We start from the raw sequence: 27,262 nt of genomic DNA, 5'->3' as shown, positions 1-27,262 counted from the left end.
AGTTTATGCTTAAGCCCAAATAGGAAATAAAAGAGTTATCAAATAAGCATGTGTCCTATTCTGTGTCCTAAACTCCTGAAACATTTGTGTCTTATTTTAGAGCAGTCAATGCAATTTATGAAAGAAGTCAATTAAATCTGTCAGTGGGGGTGGGTGTGTGAAAAAATTCAGATGTAATCCCCTTTGTAATCACTGGCATTTTTTAAAAGTAACTGTAATTACATATTTTTTCTCAGTAACTGTAACTAATTACAATTACATTTATTTTGTAATTAAATTACGTAATTCCATTACATGTAATTAGTTACTCCCCAACACTGACCATATTATTTTAATTATGAGCACTCTGGTTTGTAATGCAAACAGTTTTACCGTTTACTGCATGTTGTTATTCTTTTACTTATTTCCTTATTGCGGCTAATGAACCAGAAATCTTGCCCATAACGCGTCAAAATATCCATCGTTATTCATAGTTACAAGCAACTAACCATAAACCAAACACTAACCCTAAAGCATATGTGACCCTGGGCCACAAAACCAGCCTTAGGTAGCACGGGTATATTTGTAGCAATAGCCAACAGTACATCGGATGGGTCACATTTATCGATTTTTCTTTTAAGCCAAAAATATTATTAAGAAAGATTATTAAAAAGATATTAAGTAAAGATTATGTTCCATTAAGATATTTTGAAAATTTTCCACTGTAAATATATCAAAACTTAATATTTGATTAGTAATATGCATTGCTATGAACTTCATTTGGACAACTTTAAGGTGATGTAAGGTTTTTTTTTTTTTTTGCACCATCAAAACCTCGGCACCTGAACCTCAGCCAAATATTGTCCTTTCCTAACAAACCATACTTCAACAGAAAGCTTATTTATTAGCTTTGAGATGATGTATAAATCTCAATTTCTAGAAATGTACACTTATGACTGGTTTTGTTGTCCAGCCCTGGTGAAAAAACCAGCATAAGCTGGTAGGCATGTTTTGATGCTGGTTTAAGATGGTTTATGCTGGTCATGTTGCTGGTCAAGGACCAGCATAAACCAGCAAAGGGCCAGCATAAACCAGCAAATGACCAGCTTAAACCAGCACCAAAACATACCTAACCAGCATCCCAGCATCAAAACATACCTACCAGCTTATGCTGGTTTTTTCACCAGGGAGGGTCACATATTATTGACTAATATTACTCAGATCATATTTATGTAATAACACCGTGCCAAGCACACCTTAAAATAAAGTTTAACCATAATTCTAACGTATGTGCGCATACATATTTTGATCAAATAAAAAGGTGTATTTGTAATAAGAGCATTCTAGTGGATAGCGCAGAATGATTAAAAGAAAAATGCTGCTAATAATAATAATGTGTGTATGGTAAAATTGGAACGTGTTGCAACAGTCAATGATACAACATATACGCTATAACTAGAGTCGCGTTAATCGACTTTTATTTTGAAATCTCGTACGTGCGGACATGTTTCACACGAGCCGTCTTGCCGTTGACTTCACACAGCTCCTGAACCAAAGGGGCTAATATGTCGATGGAGGATCCTTTTTTCGTTGTTAAAGGGTAAGAAAAGTTATTTTCCTCTTCCCTGTCTTAATGTCTGTCTTCTGTCTTTGTCTAAATGACACGGGCTTGCTATTGACAGGCTAAGTTAAAGGTAAGTGAAGCATCTTCCTCACTACCTGTAGCCCCAGTTAATGTCACTTTACTAATAAACAGCCTTAATGTGATAAAAAATCTGAAATATAGCTGTGCTTCCAGTTCCGTTTTAGAAGTCCGGAAGGTTAAAAAAAAGCTAGAGTCGTTTAAATAGGTGATATGTGTTGACAGAAGTGTAAACACACACTTATATATTGCATGTGTTTTGAATGTGTCTCTGCCATTCATTTAATGTACTTAGAAACCACAAATTAATCAAATGTGTTTGTTGTATGATAAACATGGTTGATCATCCCAGTATGACAGTAACCACCACTGGCATAGTGCTTATACAGAGATTGTTTATTATTGATAAACACCATTAATTCCTTTCAAGCATAAAAGGTTTCACAGTTTACTCCTATCTCTGGCAGGGAGGTGCAGAAGGCCCTGTCCAAAGCACAAGGGCTGTTTGAGCGCTGGGAGGAGCTGCTGCAGGAAGAGACCCCTGTCAGCCGGGATGAGCTGGACTGGAGCACCAATGAACTCCGAAATTGCCTAAGGGCCATCGACTGGGACCTAGAGGACCTACATGAAACCATCAGTATCCTGACATAAACCAAAGGCCTATGGTGCCTTCAAACTTCCGTAGTGAAATGTTACACAAATACTTTGTACTTAGAGCAAAAGGGAAATGGAAGTGCCAAAAGACTGTACAGTCTAAAAAAGGAAGATACAAATGCTGCAGTGTGACTTTTTAAGGATCCTTGAAAGAAGTCTCTTATTCTCACCAAGGCTGCTGGTTAAAAATATAGTAAAAACAGTAAAACAATGAAATATTTTTACAGTGTAACATCATAGTTTTCTATTTGATTATATTTGCAAAGCTGATTTTTCAGCAGCCATTACTTAAGTCTTCAGTGTTGCATGATCCATCAGAACTCATTCTAATATTCTGATATAGTGCTCAAGAAACATTTTGTATTGTAGTTTTTGAACATTAAGATTTTTAAAGAAGTCTCTTCTGCTCACCAAACTTGCATTTATCTAATCCAAAGCACAGCAAAAATAAGTAAAATTTTGAAATATTTGTACTATTTGAATATATTTAATATAAAATTTTATTTATTCTTAAAGCTGAATTTTTAGCATCATTACTCCAGTCACATGATCCTTCAGAAATCATTCTAATATTCTGATTTGTTGCTCAAAAAAACATTTTTATTATTATAATGTTGAAAACAGTCAAGTAGTATTTTCTCAGGTTTCTTTGATGAATAGAAGTTTCAGAAGAACAGCGTTGATCTGAAATAGAAATCTTTTGAAACATTGTAACTGTCGCTTTTAATCAATTTAAAGCATCCTTGCTAAATAAAAGTGTTAATTTCTATAATTTCTAGTGTATAATGTTACAAAAGCTTTTTATTTCAGATAAATGCTGATCTTTGGATCTTTCCATTCATCAAAGAATCCTGAAAAAATGTACTCAGCTGTTTTAAATATTGATAATAATAATAATGAATGTTTCTTGAACAGCAAATCAGCATATTAGAATGATTTCTGTAGGATCGTGATACTGAAGACTGACGTAATGATGCTGAAAATTTAGATTTGATCACAGGAATAAATTACATTTAGATATTCAAATAGAAAGCGTTTATTTTATATAGTAAAAATATTTTACAATATTACTACTTTTGCTGTATTTTGGATCAAATAAATGCAGGCTTGGCAAGCAGAAGAGACTTCTTTAAAAACATTAAAAATCTTACTGTTCAAAAACTTTTGACTGGTATTGTATATATGCAGATTTCATTATAGTCCTTGACCATATCAGGTATTGTGGAGGCGAACCCTGGAAAGTTCCGTTTAGGAGAACATGAACTCCAAGAAAGGCGAGAATTTGTGGAGCGAACGCGGAAATCTGTACAGGTGAGAAGCCTTTTACAATTTTCTGTTTTTTTTTTTTATTTTATGTTGGAGTCTTAGTGTTTTCATGTGCATACGTGTGTACCTGTAGCTGATGAAGGAGCAGCTCGCTAGTCCCTCAGCCGTGGCTCAAGCAGAGAAGAAAAACAAACAGGTGAGCAATTCATTCATTCAGTTTTAAGAAATGACTTTGAATTCATATGGTCACGTGTGCTAATGATATCAACACTGTGTCTCTTTCTGACAGGCTCTGCTGGGGGCCACGGCAAAGGATCGTTACGCCGGTCTGGAGCCTCACCTGGTGTCTGCAAACTCCAGATACATTCAGGAGCAACAGGAACAGCAGCAGGTAAAAGACAGAAGGTCAAAACATGTCTGCAGTTCACATGCTCAATACCACAACTGTGATCCTTAATGTGTTCATTTTATATCATAAGTTTCCCCAATTGTCTTTGTATGCAGCTGATCATGCAGGACCAGGATGAGCAGTTGGAGTTAGTCACAGGCAGTATCCGTGTCCTGAAGGACATGTCCAGCAGGATAGGAGACGAGCTGGATGAACAGGCAGTGTAAGCAAAAAAAACACTTGATATTAAAGAAGTCCACTTCCAAAACAAAGATTCACATATAATGTCCTCACCCCCTTGTCATCCAAGATGTTCATGTCTTTCTTTCTTCAGTCGTAAAGAAATTGTTTTTTTAGGAAAAACATTTCAGCATTTTTCTCCATATAATGTACTGCTATGGTGCCCCGATTTTGAACTTCCAAAATTCAGTTTAAATGCGGCTTCAAACGATCCCAAATGCAGTTGTAAACGATCCCAGCCGAGAAAGAAGGGTCCTATCTAGCGTAACGATTGGATACAAGGATGTTTTCTGACTTTAGATGCATTTAAAAATGTTGTAGGGGACTCCAACACAATATTAGGACATTTTAAAATACCATATGACCTGCTCTTTAAAGAATCAACAGGATTTGTGTTATGCTCAATGTCTACTAATGTTAATATATGTGCTTTTTGTCCCAGAATGCTTGGTGAGTTTAATGAGGAGATGGACCAGACCAGTTCCAGAATGGACTCAGTGTTAAAGAAAATGGAGAAGGTTTCACACATGACCAGCAGTGAGTGATTTTACTCCATATTGTGTGTTCCTCTGCTTGTTTTCTGATGTTTTTGAATAATTTTAGCAAATTAGGGCACTAAATGTATCATTTTTAGTGCTGTCAAAATGAGCCCATTAACGCTGCATTTAAAGGAAGGCTGCATTTATTTTATTAAAAAAAAAACAGTAATATTGTCCAATATTATTACATTTTAAAATGACTGTTTTCTATTTGAAAATATTTTAAACGTAATTTATGTGATGGCAAAGCTGACTTTTCAGCATCTTCAGTCTTCAGTGACACATGATCCTTCAGAAATCATAATATGTTGATCTGGTGCTCAAGAAACGTTTAGAATTTTTATCAATGTTTACCATAGTTGCTTAATATAGTTTCTGGAAACCATGATACACTTTTCAGGATTCCTTGAATTGAAAGTTCAAAAGAACAGCATTTATTTGAAACTGATTTATCTTATAACAATGTAAAAGTATCTACTTTATTATGTCTTTGCTGAATAAAAGTTTTTGTTTTTTTTTCCAAAATAAAAGTCTTAATGAAAAAAAAACTTTCAAATGGCAGTGCAAAATTTAATAAAACTGGTGAATGTTTAAAAGTAGTAAAAGCTTTTTTAGGAAATGAGCATGAGATGGTGTGATATTTTGACTTAACGTTTGTGTTTTTGTGTGTTGCAGGTCGGAGACAGTGGTGTGCTATCGGAGTTCTTGTAATCATACTGATCGTGGTACTCATTCTGTTAATGGCTCTTTAAACCAGACTTTTCTTCAATTTGGCTCTCCATCATGCCAAAAGCTTACAGAGGAAGACAGAATTTCATCATGATTCTTCCACCTCAGCTTCCGTTGTCTGTGAGAAAGAGTTTGCCGTTCTTTTTTATAGTCTTTCCTCGTCTTTTTGCCTTCATCTAACCCGTATGTCTTCTGACGCACAGTGTTTAACCCTTTCACCGCTTTTGGATTGGACTCATTGTCTTTGGCAAGGTCTATTCCAGAATTTCACTGGTGCTGAGAAGGAAGTTAACAGTTATTGTATTTCTTATGTTTTATTGTGGTACAGAGTGTAAGTGAGGATGAGGAATTTGATATTGCCTTATATTTTTATATGTTTGATTCTTAAAGCAGTACAGTCATTGTGTACATTATAAATGCGTGTGAAAGAGGTCGATAGGATGTTTGCTAATGGTTCACCAATTACATAATTTAGATTATGCTGTTTTAGAAATCTGAATCAACAAGCACAATGAGTAACGCAGGCTTATAGCGCCCTCTAGATCCGCAACAGTCGCTACTACCTCTGATGGTGTGCTTTGGAAAATATAAATTATGGCAAGAAATTTAGGATTATTAAATTATTTTTTAAGTCATACCTTGAGGTTATCATTGGTATTTTACACAATTTGCTCTGCCTTTATGGATAAATCTGATGCATAATTTGAGTGAGCTTATGGATAATTGCTTGCAGAAGAGATCATGTCCACTTTTCATGAATCTTTGGGTTTTGAATGTTTGGGTTTCCCATATTTTAAAAATGATTTTATGCATTGCTTTTGAGATTACTGTACATTGGACTGTAAAATTTCATATTACTGTTGATGTGTCTAGAACCATGTGCATTCACTGCATGCCACAGTGATATACCCATTACTACAATATATCTAATATATATTTGTCATTTTACTACTTTTTAAAATAAATTACTCTTTTTCAATTGCAGATACATGTTCTGAATATCTGCTCTGGTAACTGACATAATCCCCCTAAAGAGCTGCTCAGACCCCCACACTAATGATGGTTATTTGATATTCTATTCCTGATCTAATATTGTGCCCATCTTGAAAATTTTGTATTCAAATCCTCCGTGCCAATGAGTTGTTTCTTATGTGCCCTTTGATCTGGACGTAAGGACACTACGTGCCTGTGGGTGAATGTATTATATTCAATATAAATATGTCCCTTTTTCAACTTCAGCTGAATAAGGCACGTCAGTATTGTGTTGTCAAATATATTTTGTAATATGATTAAATATATAAGCCCTTAAAAAGCTGAAATTCATATCCAAGCCTTAAAAATGTCAATACTCACTTCAAATGGAACAAAGTACTAAACCTTATTACCTCTTATATGCCAATTTAGGGAAATTTGGTACGCCTTTGATTTTCTTTTATTTGCAAATGATTGTCTTTCAGTGCTGCCTATATATAAATGATTGCATTTCAAAAGTCTAATGCCCTTGTCACTTGTTTTTGTAAGCATTTGTATTATATAAAACTTTTGCCTTTATTTTGACATCTTGATAAATCTAAATGGGTCCTGATTAAAGTATATGCCTTTGACGTGTGGTTTCATTTTTCATTTCTTATGTGTACATATAAAAATGTATAGCTGCATTGAAATGACTGAGCCAAACATGAATGGGATAGTTTATTCTGAAATGAAAATTTGCTAAAAATTTACTCACTCTCAGTCCATTCAAGATGTAGATGAGTTTGTTTCTTGGGGGAAATGTATAGATCCTGTGTAGTCAATAGGTGCCGTCAGAATGGGAGTCCCAATAGCTGACTGAAGCATGAAAAGCTGTGTGTTTGTAGGAAATCCATCTAGGTAGGCTATTTTAACTTTAAACACTTGCTTCTGGCCAAAATAGTCCACAGTTGACACTAACACTTCATCCAGTGGAGAAGTCAATCCCCTGTTGTCCTCTCACGTTACCACTTTGTTTCCCTGTTCACCCAACAATGAAAATTCTGTCATTAATTACTCACCCTAATGTTGTTCCAAACCCGATTTCATCAAAAATATTTTAATTTGTGTTCCGAAGACAAACGAAGGGTTGGAACGACATGAGGGTGAGTAATTAATGACGGAATTTTCATTTTTGGGTGAACTAACCTTTAAACTGTATATTTACAGTACAAAGACAAGTTTTCACAATAACAAAAAGTTTTATTTTTAAAACTTCATATTTGAGCCTTTAAACCATTTGTAAGAAAATGAGTCAATGAGTATTTGTAAGAGAATGAGTCAAATGTATCAATTATATTAATTATCAAAGACTATAGAATATCCAATACGACACGTGTGACTCGTATAGTTTTGAACGGGAAAAAGATAAGAGCTGCACTTGCATGCCGGATAGGCATTTCAAAGATGGCCGCGGAGTAAAATTACTTGTCTTAAAGGGACTCTGGGATTATTGAAAATACAAAAACATTCCTTTTCAGCAGATGGTGCTTTCCGAACAGCAGAAATACGGTTTTCCCAGTGACGGCGGTACACAAATCAGCGCAGCACGTTCAGACGTGTAGCGCTAATATTTATTTAAGTTGATACAACTAAATGTAAGACTTTATAAGAATTAGTTAACTTGCAGAATAAAAAAAATCCTGATAATTTACTCACCCCCATTTGATCCAATGTCTTTCTTTCTTCAGTTAAAAAGAAATTAAGGTTTTTGAGGAAAATATTCCAGGATTTTTCTTCATATAGTGAACTTCAATGGTGGCCAATGGGTTGAAGGTGCAAACTGCAGTTTCAATGCAGCTTTAAATCTAAATGATCCCAGCTGAGGAATAAGGGTCTTACCTAGCGAAACAATCTGTCATTTTTTTTTTAACCTATTTAACCACAAATGCTCATCTCGCACTAGCTCTGCAATGCGCATACGTGTCTTCATGCATTGTGTAATCACGTGGAAAAGTCACGTGTGGTTAGTTTTTCAACTGTGTACTTCGGTTCAAAATGGTAGAGTAGATCCATCTAATTTTCTTCTCCATTTTCAAAAGTGTCTGAAATCATCGAAGACCGTTTGACTTTCTTTGCACGTTCGCTTTGTAAACACCAAGTCGGTACTTGCACACGTGTGTTATTGCATAATGCGTGAGGTTGAGTTAGTGGAAGATGAGTATTTAAAAAAGGTTAAAAAGTACATAATTTTTAATTTTTTGCTCATGCTGATGGCACCCATTCACTGCAAAGGATCCACTATTGAACGAGCCATGTAATGTTAAGTTTTTCAAAATCTGTTCCAATGAAGAAATCTTGGATGCCGTGAGTAAATTTTAAGCTAATTTTAATTTTGGGGTGTTTAATTTCTTTAAAACAAAAGTCAACCACAAAGATTTTCTTTGTTACAAACTTTTATTAAGATGTATTTTCATCTTTTCTCCATGTTTTTTTTTTGTTTGTTTTTTTTACAGTAGTTAATGTGCAATTTTCTTTCTCGTTGGGTCACAGTAAAGGAATTCACAAAGTTATTGGCACTTGGAACACAGAGGAAACACTGGCATGTACTCGGGGTGGGGTGAAGGGTACAGAGGGGTTTTGACATCAGTAGACGCTACTGCATTTATCTCCAAAAAGCGGTTTCTGGGGAATAACATCTCATGCTGTGAGTGCACAACTAACAATCAAACTTCATTAGTGTTTCTATATATAATGTACAGTATATATAGATTTGTATTTATATATGTATATTCATATATTTATACTGGAAAAAAATAGCTGCAGGATCCCTGCCACCACACCAGAGACATGCTCTCCGGAGCCATGCTGACGGAGCTCCCCGGCCCCCGGTGAGGTATGAATCTACCACATTCCATATTCAAAGTTGACCCCGTTTGCATCTATTTCCTGTAACACCAATGCCAGCACTTCAAGGGGTCTCCTGCATCACATGACCTGTATCAGGGCACAGGAGCCAGGGAGGTATGGCTGAAAGTGTCGGGAGGTAGATCCACACACCTGCTTGTGTGCGTGCACATGCATTGGTCTCTGGTGGGCAGGGATATACAAAAAGCAATATATGTTTTGAAATCTGTAAGAAGTCTTTGAGGTTGCCGGCAGCGCAGAAGCGCACAAAAAGTTGAAGTACATGGAGCGGCGGGCCGCAGCACAGAGATAGATAGAGACAGAGGTGTATTTATACTGGAGAAGAGAACGCTGGAAAGGGTTGATAGACATCTTATTAAAAGGATAAAATGTACAAGATATTACTTGAGCAGAGGTATGTCTTTATCCGAGGCTTTTTGATTGCATCTGTCATTGTTTTTCCTGTGTATGCACCTCTTTCGTCTCCCTAGACCTGTGAGGTGGAGTGAGCTTATATTGTTCTAACAGAAGTTGTTCACACAGAACGCATTCTTGCACATTAAAACCCAATGCTGAGAAATGAAAAAGAACGTAGACTGTAGGTATAAAACACTACAGGCAATACTATTGTTTGGTCAGTTTTGCTCATATAATTTGTGTCCTCTCAAACTAGTGGAAAAAACAAAAAACAAAACACACTATTAAGTGTTCACCACACTTTATCTATTTGAGTCTAATTTAGTTCCACAAAAAAGAGAAAAATCCCCTTTGTAAAACCTTTAACTAATATGTTTTAATATGTCAACAAAAATAAAATTTTGAACCTGGCTTTATCCAACGGTCACATTTATGTTCTGGAAATTAGTGCACATTTAGTTACACTGCCGTTCAAGAAGTTTGGGATCTGTACGCTTTTTTTTTTTTTTTTTTTTTTTTTAAAGAATCTCTTCTGTGTATCAAGACTGCGTTAATTTGATTAAAAAATTCAGAAAAAAAATTCATATTGCGAAATATTATTACAATTTAAAATAATGGTTTTGTATATTAATATACTTTAAAATATAATTTATTTCTGTGATGCAAAGCTGAATTTTCAGCATCATTACTCCAGTCTTCAGTGTCACACGATCCTTCAGAAATCACTCTAATATGCTGATATATTATTAATGTTGGAAACAGCTGCCAAATATTATTTTGGAAAACTTTAATGCTTCTTTTAAGATTATTTGATGAATAAAAAGTTTAAAAGTACAGCATTTATTTTAACTAAACCTTTTCTTATCTTTTCTAAAAATACAAGTCTTTACTATCACTTTTTATCAACTGAACTCATCCTTGCTGAATAAAAGTATTAATTTCTATTTCAAAAAAAAAGAAAAAAAAAAAATTACTGACCCCAAACTGTTGAACAGTAGTGTATATTATTACATTTTCATTTTAAGTTTCTAAAAAATATTAAGCAGCACACTGATAACACTGATAATAAATCAGCATATCAGAATGATTTCTGAAGAATCGTGTGACACTGAAGACTGGAGTAACGACTGAAGAAAATCTTTGCATTGCAAAAATAAATTATGTTTTAAAGTATATTAAAATAGAAAACCATTATTTTTAATTGCAATAATATTTCACAATATTACTGTTTTCTGTATTTTTAATCATATAAATGCAGCCTTGATGAGCATAACTTCTTTAAGAAGAAAACATTTAAAATCTTTTGAACGGCAGTGTACATAATGCGTCGTTTGATATTCAACGATAATATTTCACAAAACTTGTAATACAAAACTATCAACAGGTGACGAATGGTGAAATTTATTATATAAATTTGTGGTGTCTTTCCTTAAAAGTCAAACTTGTCTTAATAGTCAAACGACTTTTTTTTGTGACCACAGCTTGCATGCACAAGATGCTAAAAAAGCAGCAAGATGCATCACAGTGCTCAAAGATGTCTGCCTAGTGCATGTTTACATAGGAAAAAGTTAAAAAGCAGCACAGTTAAATGCAAAAAAACGAGTTCTGTGTGAACCAGCCCTAAGACTCAGAAAAAAAAGAAATTGATACAAAAGTCCCCAGTGCTCAATCGAAAGAGTGAGGGAGCTCAAGGTGCTAAGACAGGGGTCTTCAACTTATTTTCCGGCCAAGCACCGCTTGCTGTTTACGGAGACAGAAAATGGATCCCATTTTACATATTGCATAAAATTGAGTAGCATTTTAAGCCTGACCGATAACATGCGACTATTACTATATTAACGTATTTACATATGATGCTTACATTGCAAAGCCATTAAAATAAGAAATAGCCATTAATACTTGTATTAAAATAAAATATCATTCCTTTTATATAATTTAATGTGGGAGGGACACAGAAAAATTTAGCAGAACATCATTAGATTTTATTTTTGTAGTCAACACATTAAAAAAAAAAAAAAAACAAGGTTGAAAACCCCCTGTTGAAGACTCCTATGAAAGGTACGAGTTCACAAACTATGAACACTCATCAAAAGGTGCTTTTTCAGATTTAAATAAAGCTCCCTCTCTCTTACAAAATACACACGACTTGATATAATAGCATCTTCAGCAATTGATAAGAGAGCAAACACATTTTACAATCCTTAAATCCAGATTTTTCTCCACAAATCAGTGTAGACAATTAAAACAAAGACAATCATAAGTGGAGGGTAACAATTCTGTAAATATACTGTATTAAGTCATGTTAAATCCTGATAGCTATTCGCAAATCCTCATTTTGGTTGTTTGTTAATAAAGTGTCATATTAAACATCAAATGTTTTGATCGTCACATTGGTAAACACCAGCAGAGACCAGATTTATTCTAGATCTGAATAACCGCAATACATTTCCTTAAATTTGGCAGTTCAACAACATTTCAAACAGTACATTTACTTTTGGCAAGGGGTTATTAAACTAAAGATCTTTGCTGTCCCTTAATGGTCAGGAGAAGTAACTGCATGGCAGTTTCCTTTTCTACCATCAGCATTTATCAAATCCGACATCAGGAGGCGCTCATCCATGAGACGTTCATTCGAACGTCATCTTAACTAGCAAATTCAGTAACAAAAACGATATTTAAGACAGAAAGTTATAATAATACAGCTTGCAGTGCATACAGACCCCAATTCCCTATATCTATGCTGCTTAAATCTCATCCACGCTTTAAAAATGACATTTTAATACAGTAAACCCTCTTCATAGCTAGTTTCAGCTGCCCTCACCCCTCATCCCAGCACTTCAGTCATGTACAAAGCAAAAATATAGCGCTTCTCTTGCTCCTAGCTACTGTAAATTTCATGATGTTCCTTTACAAAACGCTTGGCAGTTCTACATTCTATGTTAACAAATTAGTAGCATCTCAACAGCCAAGCACTACTCTACAGTAAACAAAATCATAGCTAATAAAAACAAAGATATATAGTTTGCCATGCATTTTCCTTTTCTTTTTTTTGTGGTTTTCATTGTTGCGTGTCTCAAAGCATCCGAAGCCTAACCGCCTAACCTCATTTGTTCTGTTCCACTCGTTCTCTTATAACATACTAAAAATGCATTAAGTTTAATTTGGTAAATTAAAGGATCTTGCACGCAAGACCATGAACTCAGTGTGCGGGTCAGGGGGTGAAACTCTACACGGGGTAATTCCACTACAGTTCGTTGAGTTCAGCGCACATTGTTTAGCCAATCTCACCAATGCACCACTGAGTTAAGAAGTGATTCATGAGTTGAAAACATCACAAACCCAGCCCTCGTGGACAAGCATGCTGGCTGCTTCCTTAAAAAAAAAAAAAAACTCCTGGTCCCTCTGTGTGTCTAACATGATAGTACAAAAACGGTCTTATCAAGTTGTACATTGGAGGATCCAGCTCCATATATGTACATTCTAAGTGGATGAAGTAACGTTGACCGCTGTTGTCTATCTTTTGCTCTTTCGTTGTATTTTAAAAGGTGCAACGAGGAACAGTCCAACACAAAGCCATATTTATGCAGCCACCATCAACCTATTTTTCACACTTGTCTGTGTTTTGGACAATAGAATGATAAACACACACACACTAACCAACACACTAGTGTAATTGTGTTCACATGTGGTGTTCACTTTACATTTAAAGGGACAGTTCACCCAAAAATGAAAATTCTGTCATTAATTACTCACGTCGTTCCAAACCCATAAGTTTATCTTCAGAAACAAATTAAGATATTTCTGATGAGCTTTTTGACCCTGCGTTGACAGTAACGCAACTGACACGTTCAAGGCCCACAAAGGTAAAAGTAAAAATTATTCTCGTGGCCTAATAAAATGAATGTCACATGGACTATTTTAACAATGTCCTTACTACCTTTCTAGGCCTTGAATGTGGTAGTTGCATTGCTGTCTATGCAGGATCAGAAATTTTTATACACAGAAATGCGTATTTAGACAATAAGTTCAATTTTGATTTCATGTTAACTCCTCAATGAAAAAACAATCCCTAAGATGAGATTCAAGGCAAGCTGATGGTTTGTTTAATCAAAGCGTACCGTTTGATGCCTCCATTTGGGAAATGGCTCACTGCACCAGTTGTGTGTTTAAGTGTGTGTGTGTATCCATCTCCTCACCAATACATTCCCTCCCCTCTCTGCTTGCGTCTGCACTGTATGTCTCCCTCTCTGAGTCAGACAAAAACAAACAGAGCTCTCTGATCTCTGCATACGCACATACCAGCCACCCACCCACCCATCAACACACACACAATGCACATATTCCACAGTCATACACCAACACCACCCACGCACCCTCTCTCAGACGTGCATTTGGCACGCAAAAACGAGACTTACATTCGAGCACGTACACATAAACAAATGCACACGCATAAAAAAAGCATGCCTTTGGCGCACACTCTCTCTTTCCTGTCAGCCTTCTCACATGAATGCACAGATATTAAGCACATGTGTCTCCAAAAATGGAAATGAAAAAGAGGCTCAAACTCTGAGGAAAAAGTAGCGGAGCACACCAGCACGCATGCATGCATGCATACAGGATCATTCAGGCATTCTGTTCCCTCCCGTTCCAACAATTTCTTTCACTTCTCTTTCGCAGACTGGCTGTGTAAGACTCCCAGGCATACATTTCCATTCTTTAAGGCAGTGCTGAACAATCCAGTTCAGATTTCTGTGCAAATATCTTGATCTCATCCTATCGTACTAAGATTAAGACTTGATGCAGTCTCTTAGGATCGTACCACGTGGCTGAGAGGTAAAAATCTTATGTCCTCTGGCCCGGTGCAGTGTATTGACAGACTTAAGCTGCCATCTTTAAAAAAAAAAAAAACCCACACAAAACAAACAAACACTAAAACACTTGCCTTTTTGTTCTTTTCCCCCTATAAAATGTCTAATTAAAAGGGTTTTAAATTTTTATTTTTTTTTAAAAGGATAGTTCACCCAAAACTGTTTTTAATTATTTTTTTATGATTATAGTTTAATAATATTAAAAATAATTTATTTTATTATTAATTATATATTTTGAGTAATGTGTGTTTTTTTGTTCCTCCATACAATAGAAGTCAGTGGTCACCAAATTGGTTTGGATCCTACATTCTTCAAAATATCAAATTGGTTTGGTTCCAACATTCTACCAAATTTTAAACTGGTTCGGTTCCGACATTTTTCAAAATATCAGACTGGTTTGGTTCCAAGATTTTTTTAAAATATCAACGTGTTTACTACCAACATTCTTCAAAATATCAAATCGGTTTGGTATGAATATTCGTCAAAATATTAAATTGGTTTGGTTCCAATATTCTTCAAAATTTTTAATTGTTTGGTACCAACATCCTTGAAAATTTTAAATGGTTTAGTATAAAAATTCTTCAAAATATCAAATCGGTTTGGTACAAATATTCTTCAAAATATCAAATTGGTTTAATTCCAACATTCTTCAAAATATCAAATTGGTTTGGTTCCAACATTCTTCAAAGTTTTAAATTGGTTTGGTTCAAATATTCTTTAAAATTTTAAATTGTTTGGTACCAACATCCTTTCAACTTTTAAATTGTTTGGTATGAACATTCTTCAAAATATTAAATTGATTTGGTTCCAGTATTCTTCAAAATTTTGAAACTGTTTGGTACCAACATCCTTTAAAATTTGTAATTGTTTAGTATAAACATTCTTCAAAATATTAAATCGGTTTGGTACCAATATTTTTCTAAACATTAAATTGGTTTGGTTCCAACATTCTTCAAAATATCAAATTGGTTTGGTTCAAATATTCGTCAAAATATTAAATTGGTTAGTTACAGTATTCTTCAAAATTTTAAATTTTTTGGTATCAACATCCTTTAAAATTTTAAATTGTTTGGTACCAACATTCTTAAATTTTAAATTGATCTGGTACCAACATTCTTTAAAGGGGTCATCGGATGCAAACTTCTGAGCAGCTGAAGATGCAGTGGATTATGTTTGTTTGTAAAGGGAATGCGTCTCCTGATCTACATATATCCGTCTATGTTTGCTCGAATTATTCATGATCCAGCTTCACCAACAAGTGTGTATAAGCGTTTTTTTATGAATCTTTGCGATCGCCTTTCCTTATAACGTGGTAGTTGGAAGTTTAGCGGCTAAACATGGTTAAATGCGGCTAAAGTAAACAAGCTCGTCATTCCACAGAAAGAAGAGAGGGGTGGGGCGAGCAGAGCTCATTTGCATTTAAAGGAACAACCCCTTAGAATAGATTTTTGCAGAGCTCATTTTAACAAGGTAAAAAAGGTGTTGTTTTACAAAACCATTGAGAATTTTTAATCAAAGTATATTATAGACTTTTCATTAAGACCCTAAAGAATCATATCAACTTGTGGAAAATGGCCATCCGATGACACCTTTACATAAATATCAAATTGGTTTGGCTCCAACATTCTTTAAAATATCAAATTGTTTTGGTATGAACATTCTTCAAAATATCAAATTGGTTTGGTTCCAACAATCTTCAAAACTTGAAATTGTTTGGTACCAACATCCTTCGAATTTTTAAATTGTTTGGTACCAACATTGTTCAAAATATCGAATTGGTTTGGCTCCAACATTCGTCAAAATATCCAATTGGATTAGTACCAGAATTCTTCAAAATATCAAATTATTTTGGTACCAATATTTTTCAAAGTGTCTTCTTTTGTGTTTCACAAAATAAAGAAGTCATACAGGTTTGGATGCGATGGATGGGTGAGTAGATGATGACAGAATTTTCATTCTTGGGTGAACTATCTTTTTAAAAGAAGAGGTTAAAAAAGGAAAAACAAAATGTAAACATTTAAAAACCCATAAATAGTGGGGTTATGCATGAATAATTTAGTTTTTAGGTTAAACCTTCGTTTCGGCTTTTGGACTGAGATAATCTTATCCAATCACAGCCTTTCTTCAGTCATAATCAAAAATTCAAACATTACCATATTTCATGAAATAAGTGTGCTTAAAAGACCTGAAAATGCAGGTCATACTTTGGGAATCTAATTTTAACATCCTTAAATATTTTAAGAGTGCAACTACACTTTAAAGGACATGGTTACTTTCTTTCATCTCCTAATATGGGGTTACAACAGCTCTTCATTGGCATTAAAGACTTCAAAATCTTCCCTTTCTAAAACCCGAAAACCATCAAGAGAGACACCTAAAAACTTTTCAAATCTGCATAAAAAAACAGACTACAAAACAGCTTCCACTCTCAGAGTGGTCTTCAGTGGTTTAGAACCACCGTAGCTGGGGCACTGATGCCCATTCAGTGCCAATCTCTAATACTGCACTCATTAGAGCGTTTAGTGCATCTCTGTCAGAGGCGCTGAGGCGTAGCATGACAGAATGCGCCATGCGGCAGCATGCACCACGCTTGTGCGATCGGTGCATGAAGCAGTCAGCTGTGAGATACAGCACATCAAAAACTACCATCTGCAGCCTCCGTACTCACTCACTTACACAGCACACAGACGCCAGTCCTATGTGTCTTCTATATAAAACTACTAAGAACATAAAGACAAATTTAAAAGGCCTTAATGATTTTTAAGCTTGTGGGATTGTTTTGGGTTTGATTTGACTTTAAAACTTGTGGCGATTTGATTAAACTAAACTAAAGTGACAATATTAAGCTTTGGTAATATACCAAAATAAAATGATTCAAATTTTGGATTTTGCTAATGCAAAAACATGTGGACAACAATGCACTTCTCATTCATTTAAAAGGTGAGAATCCTTCATAGACTCTCTATCAAAACTCAACAACTCAACAGTAGTTTCAGATATAGCAAAACTTCAAAAAAAAAAAAAAAAAAAAAATACAACATTCCTTACAATCATAAATGACACACTGCTTCTTTTGGGATACTTGGCAAGACAAAAAGTGGAATAGTTGGCAAAAAAATGACAAATCTAAGTTAAAAGAAAAAGTTGATAAAGGTGTCTAAGGGTGTTTGTGCAGAGGAAATGGGGTCCAGAAAGCAGATACACAGCCACTAAATATTAACAGATGAATACAATCTTACGTCCAGCAACATTAACTTTCTGGATTCTCCAAAAAGATACATTCAGAATCGTGACAGTGTTTTCAGACTGGATAAGAGCTTCCAGACACCATTTCCCCTTCAGCTCACCCCAAATGTCCCTAGAGTTCCCTCCTTTTCAGGAATGTGTTTCTGCAGTATGACAAGGAGAGCCTCAAGGTACAATCAAAGAACTCTACAAGGAAATAAAAATTGCCAGCTTCTGAAGTGAGAATCAACAACAGTCTTCATAAAGTTACATTTCATGGCTCCCAGATGACATCAACGCCCAGGGTGAGACTGGGATACGAGTGGAAGAGGATAGAATAGCTGAACCATGGTAGTGTTACTCACTAAAACAAGCTGTTACCATCCCCGCTCACACCTTGCAGGGCATCTGTAGATGACTGGCCTGATTCAGAGGCTGTACCACCTTCTAGGGATCCCGTTTCAAAAGCGTGCTCCACGGCCAAGCCATCAGACTCCATTTTGGCAGCGTCCGGAAGAAAGTTGGCATAAGCGTCGCTTTCTGCCATCAGAAGCTTCAGTTTCGGAATCCAGCTCTTGCGCACCACGCGCCTTGCGTTAGTGCACATGTCTGCGGCGATCGCGTTCATTTCGCTCTCTTTGAAACTAGGAGCAAAGTTCTGGCAGTAAACTAGAACAAACAAAACAAAAGTACTATTATTAGTTTATAATGCACTTTTTACAAAAAACTATTTTGAATAATGCTTAAAAACTCATTGAAGATACAACTACTTTTACCACAACTTACACTTAACAGCATGGAGAACCCGACTGTCGAGTGGCTTGCGGTTGGGGTCATTTGTGGAGGACCGAATGCCTGTCCCACAACTGTTTGCAAGAGTGCTTCTACAGGAAAAATAAAGAGGATACACTTTAAAAGGACCACATAAAAATCCGACATGTAAATTGCAAGAGCAACTGAGATTCTAAACCAAGAACACCGCTCATGAAAAAAACACTCACCGGTCAAAAAAGGCAGCAAGGAGCCGCCTGAGCAACACTTTGTGGCGTGTGCCCGCACTAACGTGGCAGTTCATCAGCTGAGCACGTGAAATGAAAACACTGGTGCCTGTTACTAGCTCCAGTTTCTCAGCAGGGTCACCTTCTTCATAGAGTTTAGGATGACAGCGGTTTCCGATCTGTGCAATGAGCTCGGTGGGAAGAGAGGCTAGATCTTGCCTCACTCGAACTCCTCTTCCCCTTGATTCAACTGTGAGGTGGTCCGGTAATGATTCCACTCGTTCATTGGCTGAACCAAAATTACAACAGGGAGAGATTTTAAAATAAAAAACAATATATTGGCTGCCTATAAAGCTGCAGATAAATAACTAAAAAGATTAATAAATAAATCTTAACAGTATTGGTCAGGATAAAGTGAATATAGCACTATCCTGTTGATTTCTTTTTCTTTGTGAAATCAATAATGCATTTAATATACATGTAAAATAATGAACATGTAACATGAATTTATCTTTGTTTTGTTTTTTTGGAAATATGTTTTCTTGTACATGCTTTTTATATAAATGTAAAAATAAAAATATATTTTAAAAGTAAATTTTAAATAGCTCTACATTGAGCAATGCTATATTTTCTTTGGTGTGATGTCTGTATGATTACTTTTTATTGATGGAGTTCCTCAGGGCTCGATACTTGGCCCTACTTATTTCCAATAATTTCACTACATACTTTTTAATCACAATATGATATTAGTGTCAGGTAATAAATTTAATTGATGAGTATTACCAACCCATCTATGAAATCAAATTTTAGTTTAACTTTTCTTACCTATTGCCGCTACATTTAACATTCTGTACATAGTATGCATATTACGGATCTGGTGTTTATTTTGCAGAATTCATTTTTTGGGGAAAGTGAAAGGATGAGCAATGATGAAAAGAAATGATTTGTTTAGCCCGTTGTTTATAGTATATGTCATTTTTGTCTGAATAACAATAAAAATGCATTTAAAAAAAGTTTAAATAGGTCTACATTGATAAAATGCTGTATTTTCTTTAGTTTGATGTCTGTATGATCACTTTTTATTGATGGAGTTCCTCAGGGATCGATACTTGGCCCAATTTATTTCCAATAATTTTACTACATACTGTACTCCCTTATCCCAATATGGTGTTAGTGTCAGGTAATAAATTTAATTGATAAGTAGTAGCAACCTATCAATGAATTTTTTTTTTTTTTTTTTTTTTTCTTTTAACGTTTTTTTTACCTGTTCCCCTACATTCAACATCCTGTACATCATGTACATATTACAGGTCTGGTGTTTATTTTGCAGAAATTATTTTTTTGGGGAAAGTGAAAGGAAGAGCAGTGATGAAAAGAAATTATAAGTTTTACCTACTGTTTATAGTATATAAATGTCATTTTTGTTTGAATAACAATAAATATCTATTTAAAAAATAAGTCTACATTGAGCAAATGCTTTTTTTTGGTTTGATGTCTGTATGAATACTTTTCAATAATTCTAATGATGAAGTTTCTCAGGGCTCAATACTTGGCCCAATTTATTTCCCATAATTTCACTCTTATCAATTAAATTTATTACCTGACACTACTTGATAAGTATTAGTAACCCACCAATAAAATCAAATTTTAGTTTTACAACTTTTCTTACCTGTTGCCCCTACATTCAACATGCTGTACATAGTGTACATATTACAGATCTGTCTGTATTGTTCTTCTGTCGTTTCGTCAGTGATTTCCTCTTCTTCATCATCATCGTGGTAAGAGATTGGTGAGTCACTGGTGTACATGCTGGGGGTGCCTGGGCTGGTGCCTTCCGGCGTGCTACCGCTGTTATTGTTATTGTTGTTGCTGTTGCTATTAGTGGTACCATTTCCACCCAACAATGCTGCACTTTGAGATGGTGCACCTCCCATGTTCCGTGCCACCTCCTGTGAATAGCGGGCTGCTTTCCTCATACCTCCCCCTCCTCCTGATCCTCCACCACCTTCACGGCTTCCTCCCTCCCAAAGACGCTTAGCAACTGGAGTGCAAACTACTGAATATGATGATGCTTCTTGTTGGGGCTGCTGGGCCTGAGGTTGCTGCTCTGTTTTCACCCTTGACACCAATGGAAGGGGTGTTAGGCAGGAAGCAGGTCGAGCAGTTGCAGTGGCAACCGCACCCCCTCCTACAGTACCACTCCCAGTTTGAGTAACGGGACTCTGGGGTTCTGAGGGTGGTGTTTCTTCCGTGTGAAGACCCTGTGAGTCACAACTTGGTGAGCTGACCTTTAGGAAGAACTCTGTACCTTTTTCCATAATCTGCTGAATCTGCAGAAATCCTGCTGTGTACATTAGGAGAAACTGATCACCCAAGTTCATGCTAAGTCGGCCGGTGTAACAGAAGGAAAGGATCTGCTGGAAGCTCTGAGGCTGGACCGCTGGTGGTAACTCCACAACTGAGCTCTTACTTCCAGAGTTGAACAAATCTCGGAAGTAAGAGCTGCTGGCAGCCAGCACTGCCCGGTGGGCTTTAAATGTGTGACCCTTCACCACAACGGACACATCACAGTACAATCCCTGAAGTCTCTGTTCATTAAGACACTCCAAGACATTGTTGCCAAAGTTGGGAATCGCCATCTGCAGCATCTGAGCCATATCGTAAAGCCCAGCACTACAGAGTCTGTGGAAAAAGAAAACAAAACAGTTTAGAATTCAGGGGAAAAATACCAAATTACTTTAGCAGAGTTCGTATAATAATGGCCAATATAGGGCCTGTACAAAATCCAAGTCTACAGAAGATTGCAGAAATATTTTAGATTTCCACACAATTTGACTTGTCACGAAGTCCCACCCCTTGGGTGAATTTTGCAGAATTCCATTAATTTTCCCACCAAAACCCAACAGTAAGGAAAATGTGAAAAAGTGTGCAGACTCCTTGACGACTTACATTCACACAGTACATTCAAACACAATAACCGTAATTACTGTAACATGTTTTTAAGAAAACTACTGTTCAAAAGTTTGGGTTTGGTGAGGTTTTTTATTATTTTTGAAAAAAAGAACTATGAGGACTGTATTTATTTGACTAAAAATACTGTAAAAGCAGTAAAATTGTGAAATATTTTTACATTTAAAATAACTTCTCTATTTTAACATATTTTAAAAATGTAATTTATTCCTAAATTTTCAGCACCCATTACTTTAGTCTTCAGTGCCATCAGAATCATTCAGAAATCATTTTAATATGCTGATTTGCTGCTCAAAAGATAATTCTTCATATCATGCTAAAAATATTTGTGCTGCTTAATATTTTTGTTAAAATTAAACAGCATTTATATAACATACAAATGTGTAAATGGCTTTACTGTCACTTTTGAACGTCAGTGCAGAACAATTTCTGTAGTGGTAAAATGTTTTTATGCACTTAAATTTGAACAATGTGACTTCTAAATAAAGCTTTAAACATTTCTGGAATCATCATACACACACACACACACTTGCACTATATCATCATCTATTCTTATAAAACTACAAAGACACAGTGGTTCTCTCTGTTCTAAATCCAAGGTCAGTGCGTGCAGTCTCACAAACAACATCCCATGACTGTCAAGTCCATAACATAGAAACAGAAAATGCATACATTCTCCACAGGAAATTAGACAATGAACAAAAGCAATAAATGTTGATACACATTCTTAATATAACTGAAAATTACGCCTAGGGACATCCAGAGGTTATCTGTGGGTCATAAACAATTCATAATCAATCACACAAACAGTCTGTGCTCTAAAGCCAAAGATCAACATGCACTTTCCAACAACAAAAAAATCATTTTAGAAGCAAAAAGTGAGTGGACGGCACACAGGAGGTGGTTGAATGAATATTCTCTAACTGAAAACTAGAGCACATGCCTACTGCAATGAATATCTAGGGATCATATATCAGCCAATAAAGACTATGTCATCCTGTATTATGCTATCCAACATGCAGAGGAATAACTCTATTTGAGTTTTTGAGGTTTCTGGTTGCACTTTAGATGAAATCATATCTGTATGTACTCTCAAATGTGAGTGCAGTTACTTTTATACACATACATTGTTTACTTGTGTTCAATCAGTGCTAATGAGCACTTCACTTGCTGCTTTCACGATTCCTCTATCCCTCGTTCTAGCTTCTAATTTGTAATTTTATGAACAATGTTCGAACTTTGTCTTCAAAACACTTCTCGTGTGATTGCCTCCATCCTATAAATCACTTGTTGTATTTTCTCATTTGTAAGTCGTTTTGGACAAAAGTCTCTGCTAAATCGTTAAACGCGATATAGATCAGCCCAACACCTTTAACGCTTGTATAAATAGATCTCACAGAGTCTGTTAACATTTTTAACCAAAGTTGTGCGCTCATCATCACAGGATCTTTTTATTGAGTAATAAGACACAACTACTGAAAAGTACCTTACAGAAATCCCCACTAAAGGTGTACTGAGTAATTTCACTCCAGCTTTTTGCTTTGTGTCTTTGTACAAAGGTCGACCAGGAGGTAAATGCAATGCTTGTATGAAGCAGATCAAAGATTCGTCTGGCTGAGCAGTAAAGTTTTGCTCAGTTACAAAACCTCGACTTGTTTTTGAAGAAACTTCCGTTTATAGTCCTTTTATGCCTTATAGGCCTATAATAACGTTTTATGATAGATAGATAAATAGATAGATAGAATATTTTACTTCATAAAATATTTTAACAATATAAGTTAAAGTGCATTTTTATTGTATATATATATATTTCTCTTACCCAAGTTGCGATAGATAGATAAAAAGAGTATACATGGAACATTTTCCCTCACACAGATTTACCAGTTACTAGTTATTCTTACTACTATAAAACTAATAGTCAACACTTCACTGATAAAATTAACATGTCAGAAAAATTCCTATACTGTTTGAAGAAAATGTCATATACATATTAATTTATTAGCAGCACTAACAGTAACTGTAGTAACTATGCCATTTTGGAAATAGTTAATTTTCGGATTGTACCATCCTAATTTAAAGGGTTAAAGCTAGTCCCTTAGCTAACAGCAATCACATTTTAAGAAACACTTTAAAAATCAGTAAACTACTACTTTCGACTGACGACAGTGATTACAGTTTCAGGATGTATGCAGCGAAAACGCCGTTTAATTCACCCTTTGCTTTGTATTAATCGCACAGCAGTATTTCCCAATGGCATAATAACGACAGTTTTAATTAAAAACATTAAGGTAATAAATTAGCAGTAGTTGGCAACCTCACTGTGAGAGTCGGGCGCCGGTGTTTCTGTGATGTGGGCGGCCGCGGCAGGGCTGCGGTACCCGGTGAGTGTGTGTGCCCGCACCGCTGCCCAGCTGGACACGAGCTCCGGGTTGGCACGGGCCCCGGGGGGGCAAAAAATAAGAAATAATTCCCCAATTGCCTGGTTTCCACACTTGATGCGGCGACCAAAGAGCCAAAAGCTCCCCAGCCCTCAAAAATCCTGTCACCAAAATAGTCTGATAGATGAATTATTGAAAAGCCCACATCCGTTTCTCTCGCCCCCTCGGTGCCAGTGCAATGCTATGCAATGTCGGGCTGAGTTACAGTCCTGCACATACCATGATATCTATACCCAAAACGTTTTGATTCGCCCAGCAACATACATATGCATACACTATTATTATCATTCTCCCGGCGCATACTTGCAAATCGCATGCAGATTAAGAAGTACTCATATTTGTATGCACGCTGCGCAATCATTGGATTTCACATAAAATATTCTGTGGTTAAATTCTACTCCATTTTGGAGGAAGAGGAAGGGGGGCTCGGCTCCATCTTTTCCCGACATCAACAGGTCATCCCGGGACAAATGCAGCAACTGGGGGGCGAGTCAGACTGATCCGCGAGACAAGACACCATTAACCACTTGACGTCTGAAAGCAATGCACATAATGCCTTCCGCCAGTATAAATCCTCAAATAGTTCAGAAACGCGCGCTTTCAACATTTCTAGCGATGTTATGCATGGCTAAAAAGTTGGAAAATATAGATGGACGCATTGATGCAACATAAATCAAGCTCTCGGCAGCAAGTCATTGAAGTGGTTAAAGTTTTGCAAGCCCATCCCCCATCTAAAGCAATCGCACACCTTCACAAAACAATACCCCTATCCAAAAATCCCCTCAAATCTTTCTCAATTACCCAGTGCCACAATAATAACTAAATGCGACCCCTTGTTCCACCCACGTGGTTGCCCCTTGACCCCACTTAAAGTGGCATGAGCCTCCCGTGCATGCGTTAAAATACTCACCCCCTCGCTTGCAATCCGCTGGAAAGTGTTTCAATGGAGGAGTCAGACTCTTTCTCTCTACGGGCAGCCATTCATCGTGAATGCACAGGCAAGACGCCCGAGCGCAGAATTATCGAGGGGTGCATCATTCTGTCACCCCGGTTAGAGCACAGAGTCACCGATCACACAGAGACCAAAATAAAGCAAGCTGTCTGAACGCCGATGCCTGCAACCCGTGCCGTGATTGTGCGTGCGGCAGTGCGGGGAAAGTGAGCTGTGTGGAGCGTCTAGACTCAGGTGAAGCCCTAGAGGGGTCTGGGTGCTACGCGCACAGCATGCCAACTCTACTCTGCATGGCGCACTGGAGTTGCACTAAACGCCTCCAAAATATGTCCATCACGTCGTTCTAATGGGGTCAAATTATATGGCGCATAGGCAATTAGTGTTTATAGAGCGTGACTAGATTACATTATTAGATCGAATGTGCCATTTGTACAGAAGAAATATCTGTAGAGGTATATTTACCACGATTGTAACGCTGCACAGAGAAGGCATACTTTACGCGGAATACGTATTTATGGAATTTATGTTTAATATATGAATTTTTAATATCATGTTTAATGTTTAATATAATAATAAGTATCAAATTATGAAAATTAACCAAGAAAATAGTTCAGTTTAAGGCTGCATCAGAGATCAAAGAGGATTTGTAACATTGTAATATATAATGTTATAATATCAAAGTTATAATATTGTGGTTTACTACAAACCACATCCTGAATTTTAATTTAATTTTATTTTATTTATATTAACCACTTTTCACATACACTGTTGATAACAATAATGATAATTCAATTAATATACAGGTGAAGTCAAAAGTTTACATACACCTTGTGAAAATGGGAATTATTTTACCTAAGAGGGATCATACAAAGTGCATGTTCAAAAGTTTACATATGCTTGATTCTTAATACTTTGTTGTTACCTAAATGATCCACAGCTGTTTTTGTTGTTGTTTGTTTAGTGATAGTTTCAGAGGGAAAAACAATGCATTAAGAGCCGGGGGGTGAAAACTTTTTACATTTGAAGATCAGGGTAAATTTAACTTATTTTGTCTTCTGAGAAACAACAAGTATCTGCTGTAGCTTCTGAAGGGCAGTACTAAATGAAAAAAAAAAGATATTTAGGCAAAGTAAGAAAAATGAACACATCGTTCTGTTCAAAAGTTTACACCCCTGGCTCTTAATGCATCATTTTTCCTTCTGGAGCATCAGTGAGCATTTGAACCTCCTGTAATAGTTGCATACAAGTCCCTCAGCTGTCCTCAAGATGAAAAGATGGATCTCAAAATCATACAATCATTGTTGGAAAGGAATACACAAAAATGCTAAAAAACCAAAGAATTTGTGGGACCTGAAGGATTTTTCTAAAGAACAGCAAGCAGTTTAACTCTTCAGGACAAATAAGGGACTCCTGAACAACAATTACTAAACAAAAAACAACAACAACAAAACAGCTGTGGATCATTCAGGTAACAATACAGTATTAAGAATCAAGTGTAAGTAAACTTTTGAACGGGGTTATTTTTATAAATTAAGCTATTATTTTCTCTTGTGGACTATATGTAAACATTTTTTTTGTGAAATATCGTATTCAGGTCAGTACTAAATAAAAAATAACATGCATTTTGTATAATCCCTCTTATTTTGGCAAAATAATTCACATATTGCAGATTCTACAAGGTGTATGTAAACTTTTGACCTCAACTGTAAATGATATGACAATAATAAGGCCTGTAGATAGGGAGTATGTGTTATTTAAGAAAAAAAGAATATATTTTCAGAATTATATAATTATTACAAAAGCATAAACAAGCACAGAATAAATAAATAATAAATAAAAAATAGCAATATAAAATAAAATTGATATTCTGACACTGTTTACATTTAGCGGACGCATTTATCCAAAGCTATTATAATGGGGAAAGTTATTTTAACATCCTGTAATTTCTGCTATGGTATTCTTTAATTGAAAAAAAAAAAAAAATCACGCATAGAACGAGTTCTTAAATGACCCAGCTTTGTCCTCGGTGCCCTATTTTACAGTATAGCGATTTCTATAGGTTACTGTGCGCATGCGCAGTGCCTGGCGTATCTGTCAGG

General features: G+C 35.9%; 2 protein-coding genes across 3 annotated transcripts; one reads left to right on the top strand and one right to left on the bottom strand.

Moving 5' to 3' along the window:
• The first annotated feature begins 1,449 nt into the window (after positions 1–1,449).
• LOC127173508 (syntaxin-10) lies at positions 1,450–7,041 on the top strand. Its single transcript, XM_051123429.1, has 8 exons — positions 1,450–1,579; positions 2,089–2,258; positions 3,492–3,586; positions 3,675–3,737; positions 3,831–3,932; positions 4,046–4,152; positions 4,612–4,706; positions 5,384–7,041. The coding sequence occupies exons 1-8, from the start codon at positions 1,545–1,547 to the stop codon at positions 5,458–5,460; spliced, it is 744 nt and encodes a 247-aa protein (XP_050979386.1). The 5' UTR covers positions 1,450–1,544; the 3' UTR covers positions 5,461–7,041.
• A 1,795-nt stretch (positions 7,042–8,836) lies between these two features.
• Positions 8,837–25,397, bottom strand: nacc1b (nucleus accumbens associated 1, BEN and BTB (POZ) domain containing b). 2 transcript variants are annotated; one of them, XM_051122874.1, is made up of 5 exons: positions 25,122–25,397; positions 20,473–21,485; positions 18,807–19,092; positions 18,592–18,689; positions 8,837–18,474 (listed from the first exon to the last, which is right to left on the bottom strand). In XM_051122874.1, the coding sequence occupies exons 1-5, from the start codon at positions 25,190–25,192 to the stop codon at positions 18,170–18,172; spliced, it is 1,773 nt and encodes a 590-aa protein (XP_050978831.1). In that variant the 5' UTR covers positions 25,193–25,397; the 3' UTR covers positions 8,837–18,169. The 2 variants fall into 2 exon arrangements, with proteins under 2 accessions (XP_050978831.1, XP_050978832.1); XM_051122875.1 differs by lacking the exon at positions 25,122–25,397 and adding an exon at positions 24,088–24,742.
• Positions 25,398–27,262: the final 1,865 nt, after the last annotated feature.

This window comes from Labeo rohita, chromosome 11 (genome assembly GCF_022985175.1).
Source record: "Labeo rohita strain BAU-BD-2019 chromosome 11, IGBB_LRoh.1.0, whole genome shotgun sequence".
Lineage (NCBI taxonomy): Eukaryota > Metazoa > Chordata > Actinopteri > Cypriniformes > Cyprinidae > Labeo > Labeo rohita.
This window is presented reverse-complemented; position numbering and strand designations above follow the sequence as displayed.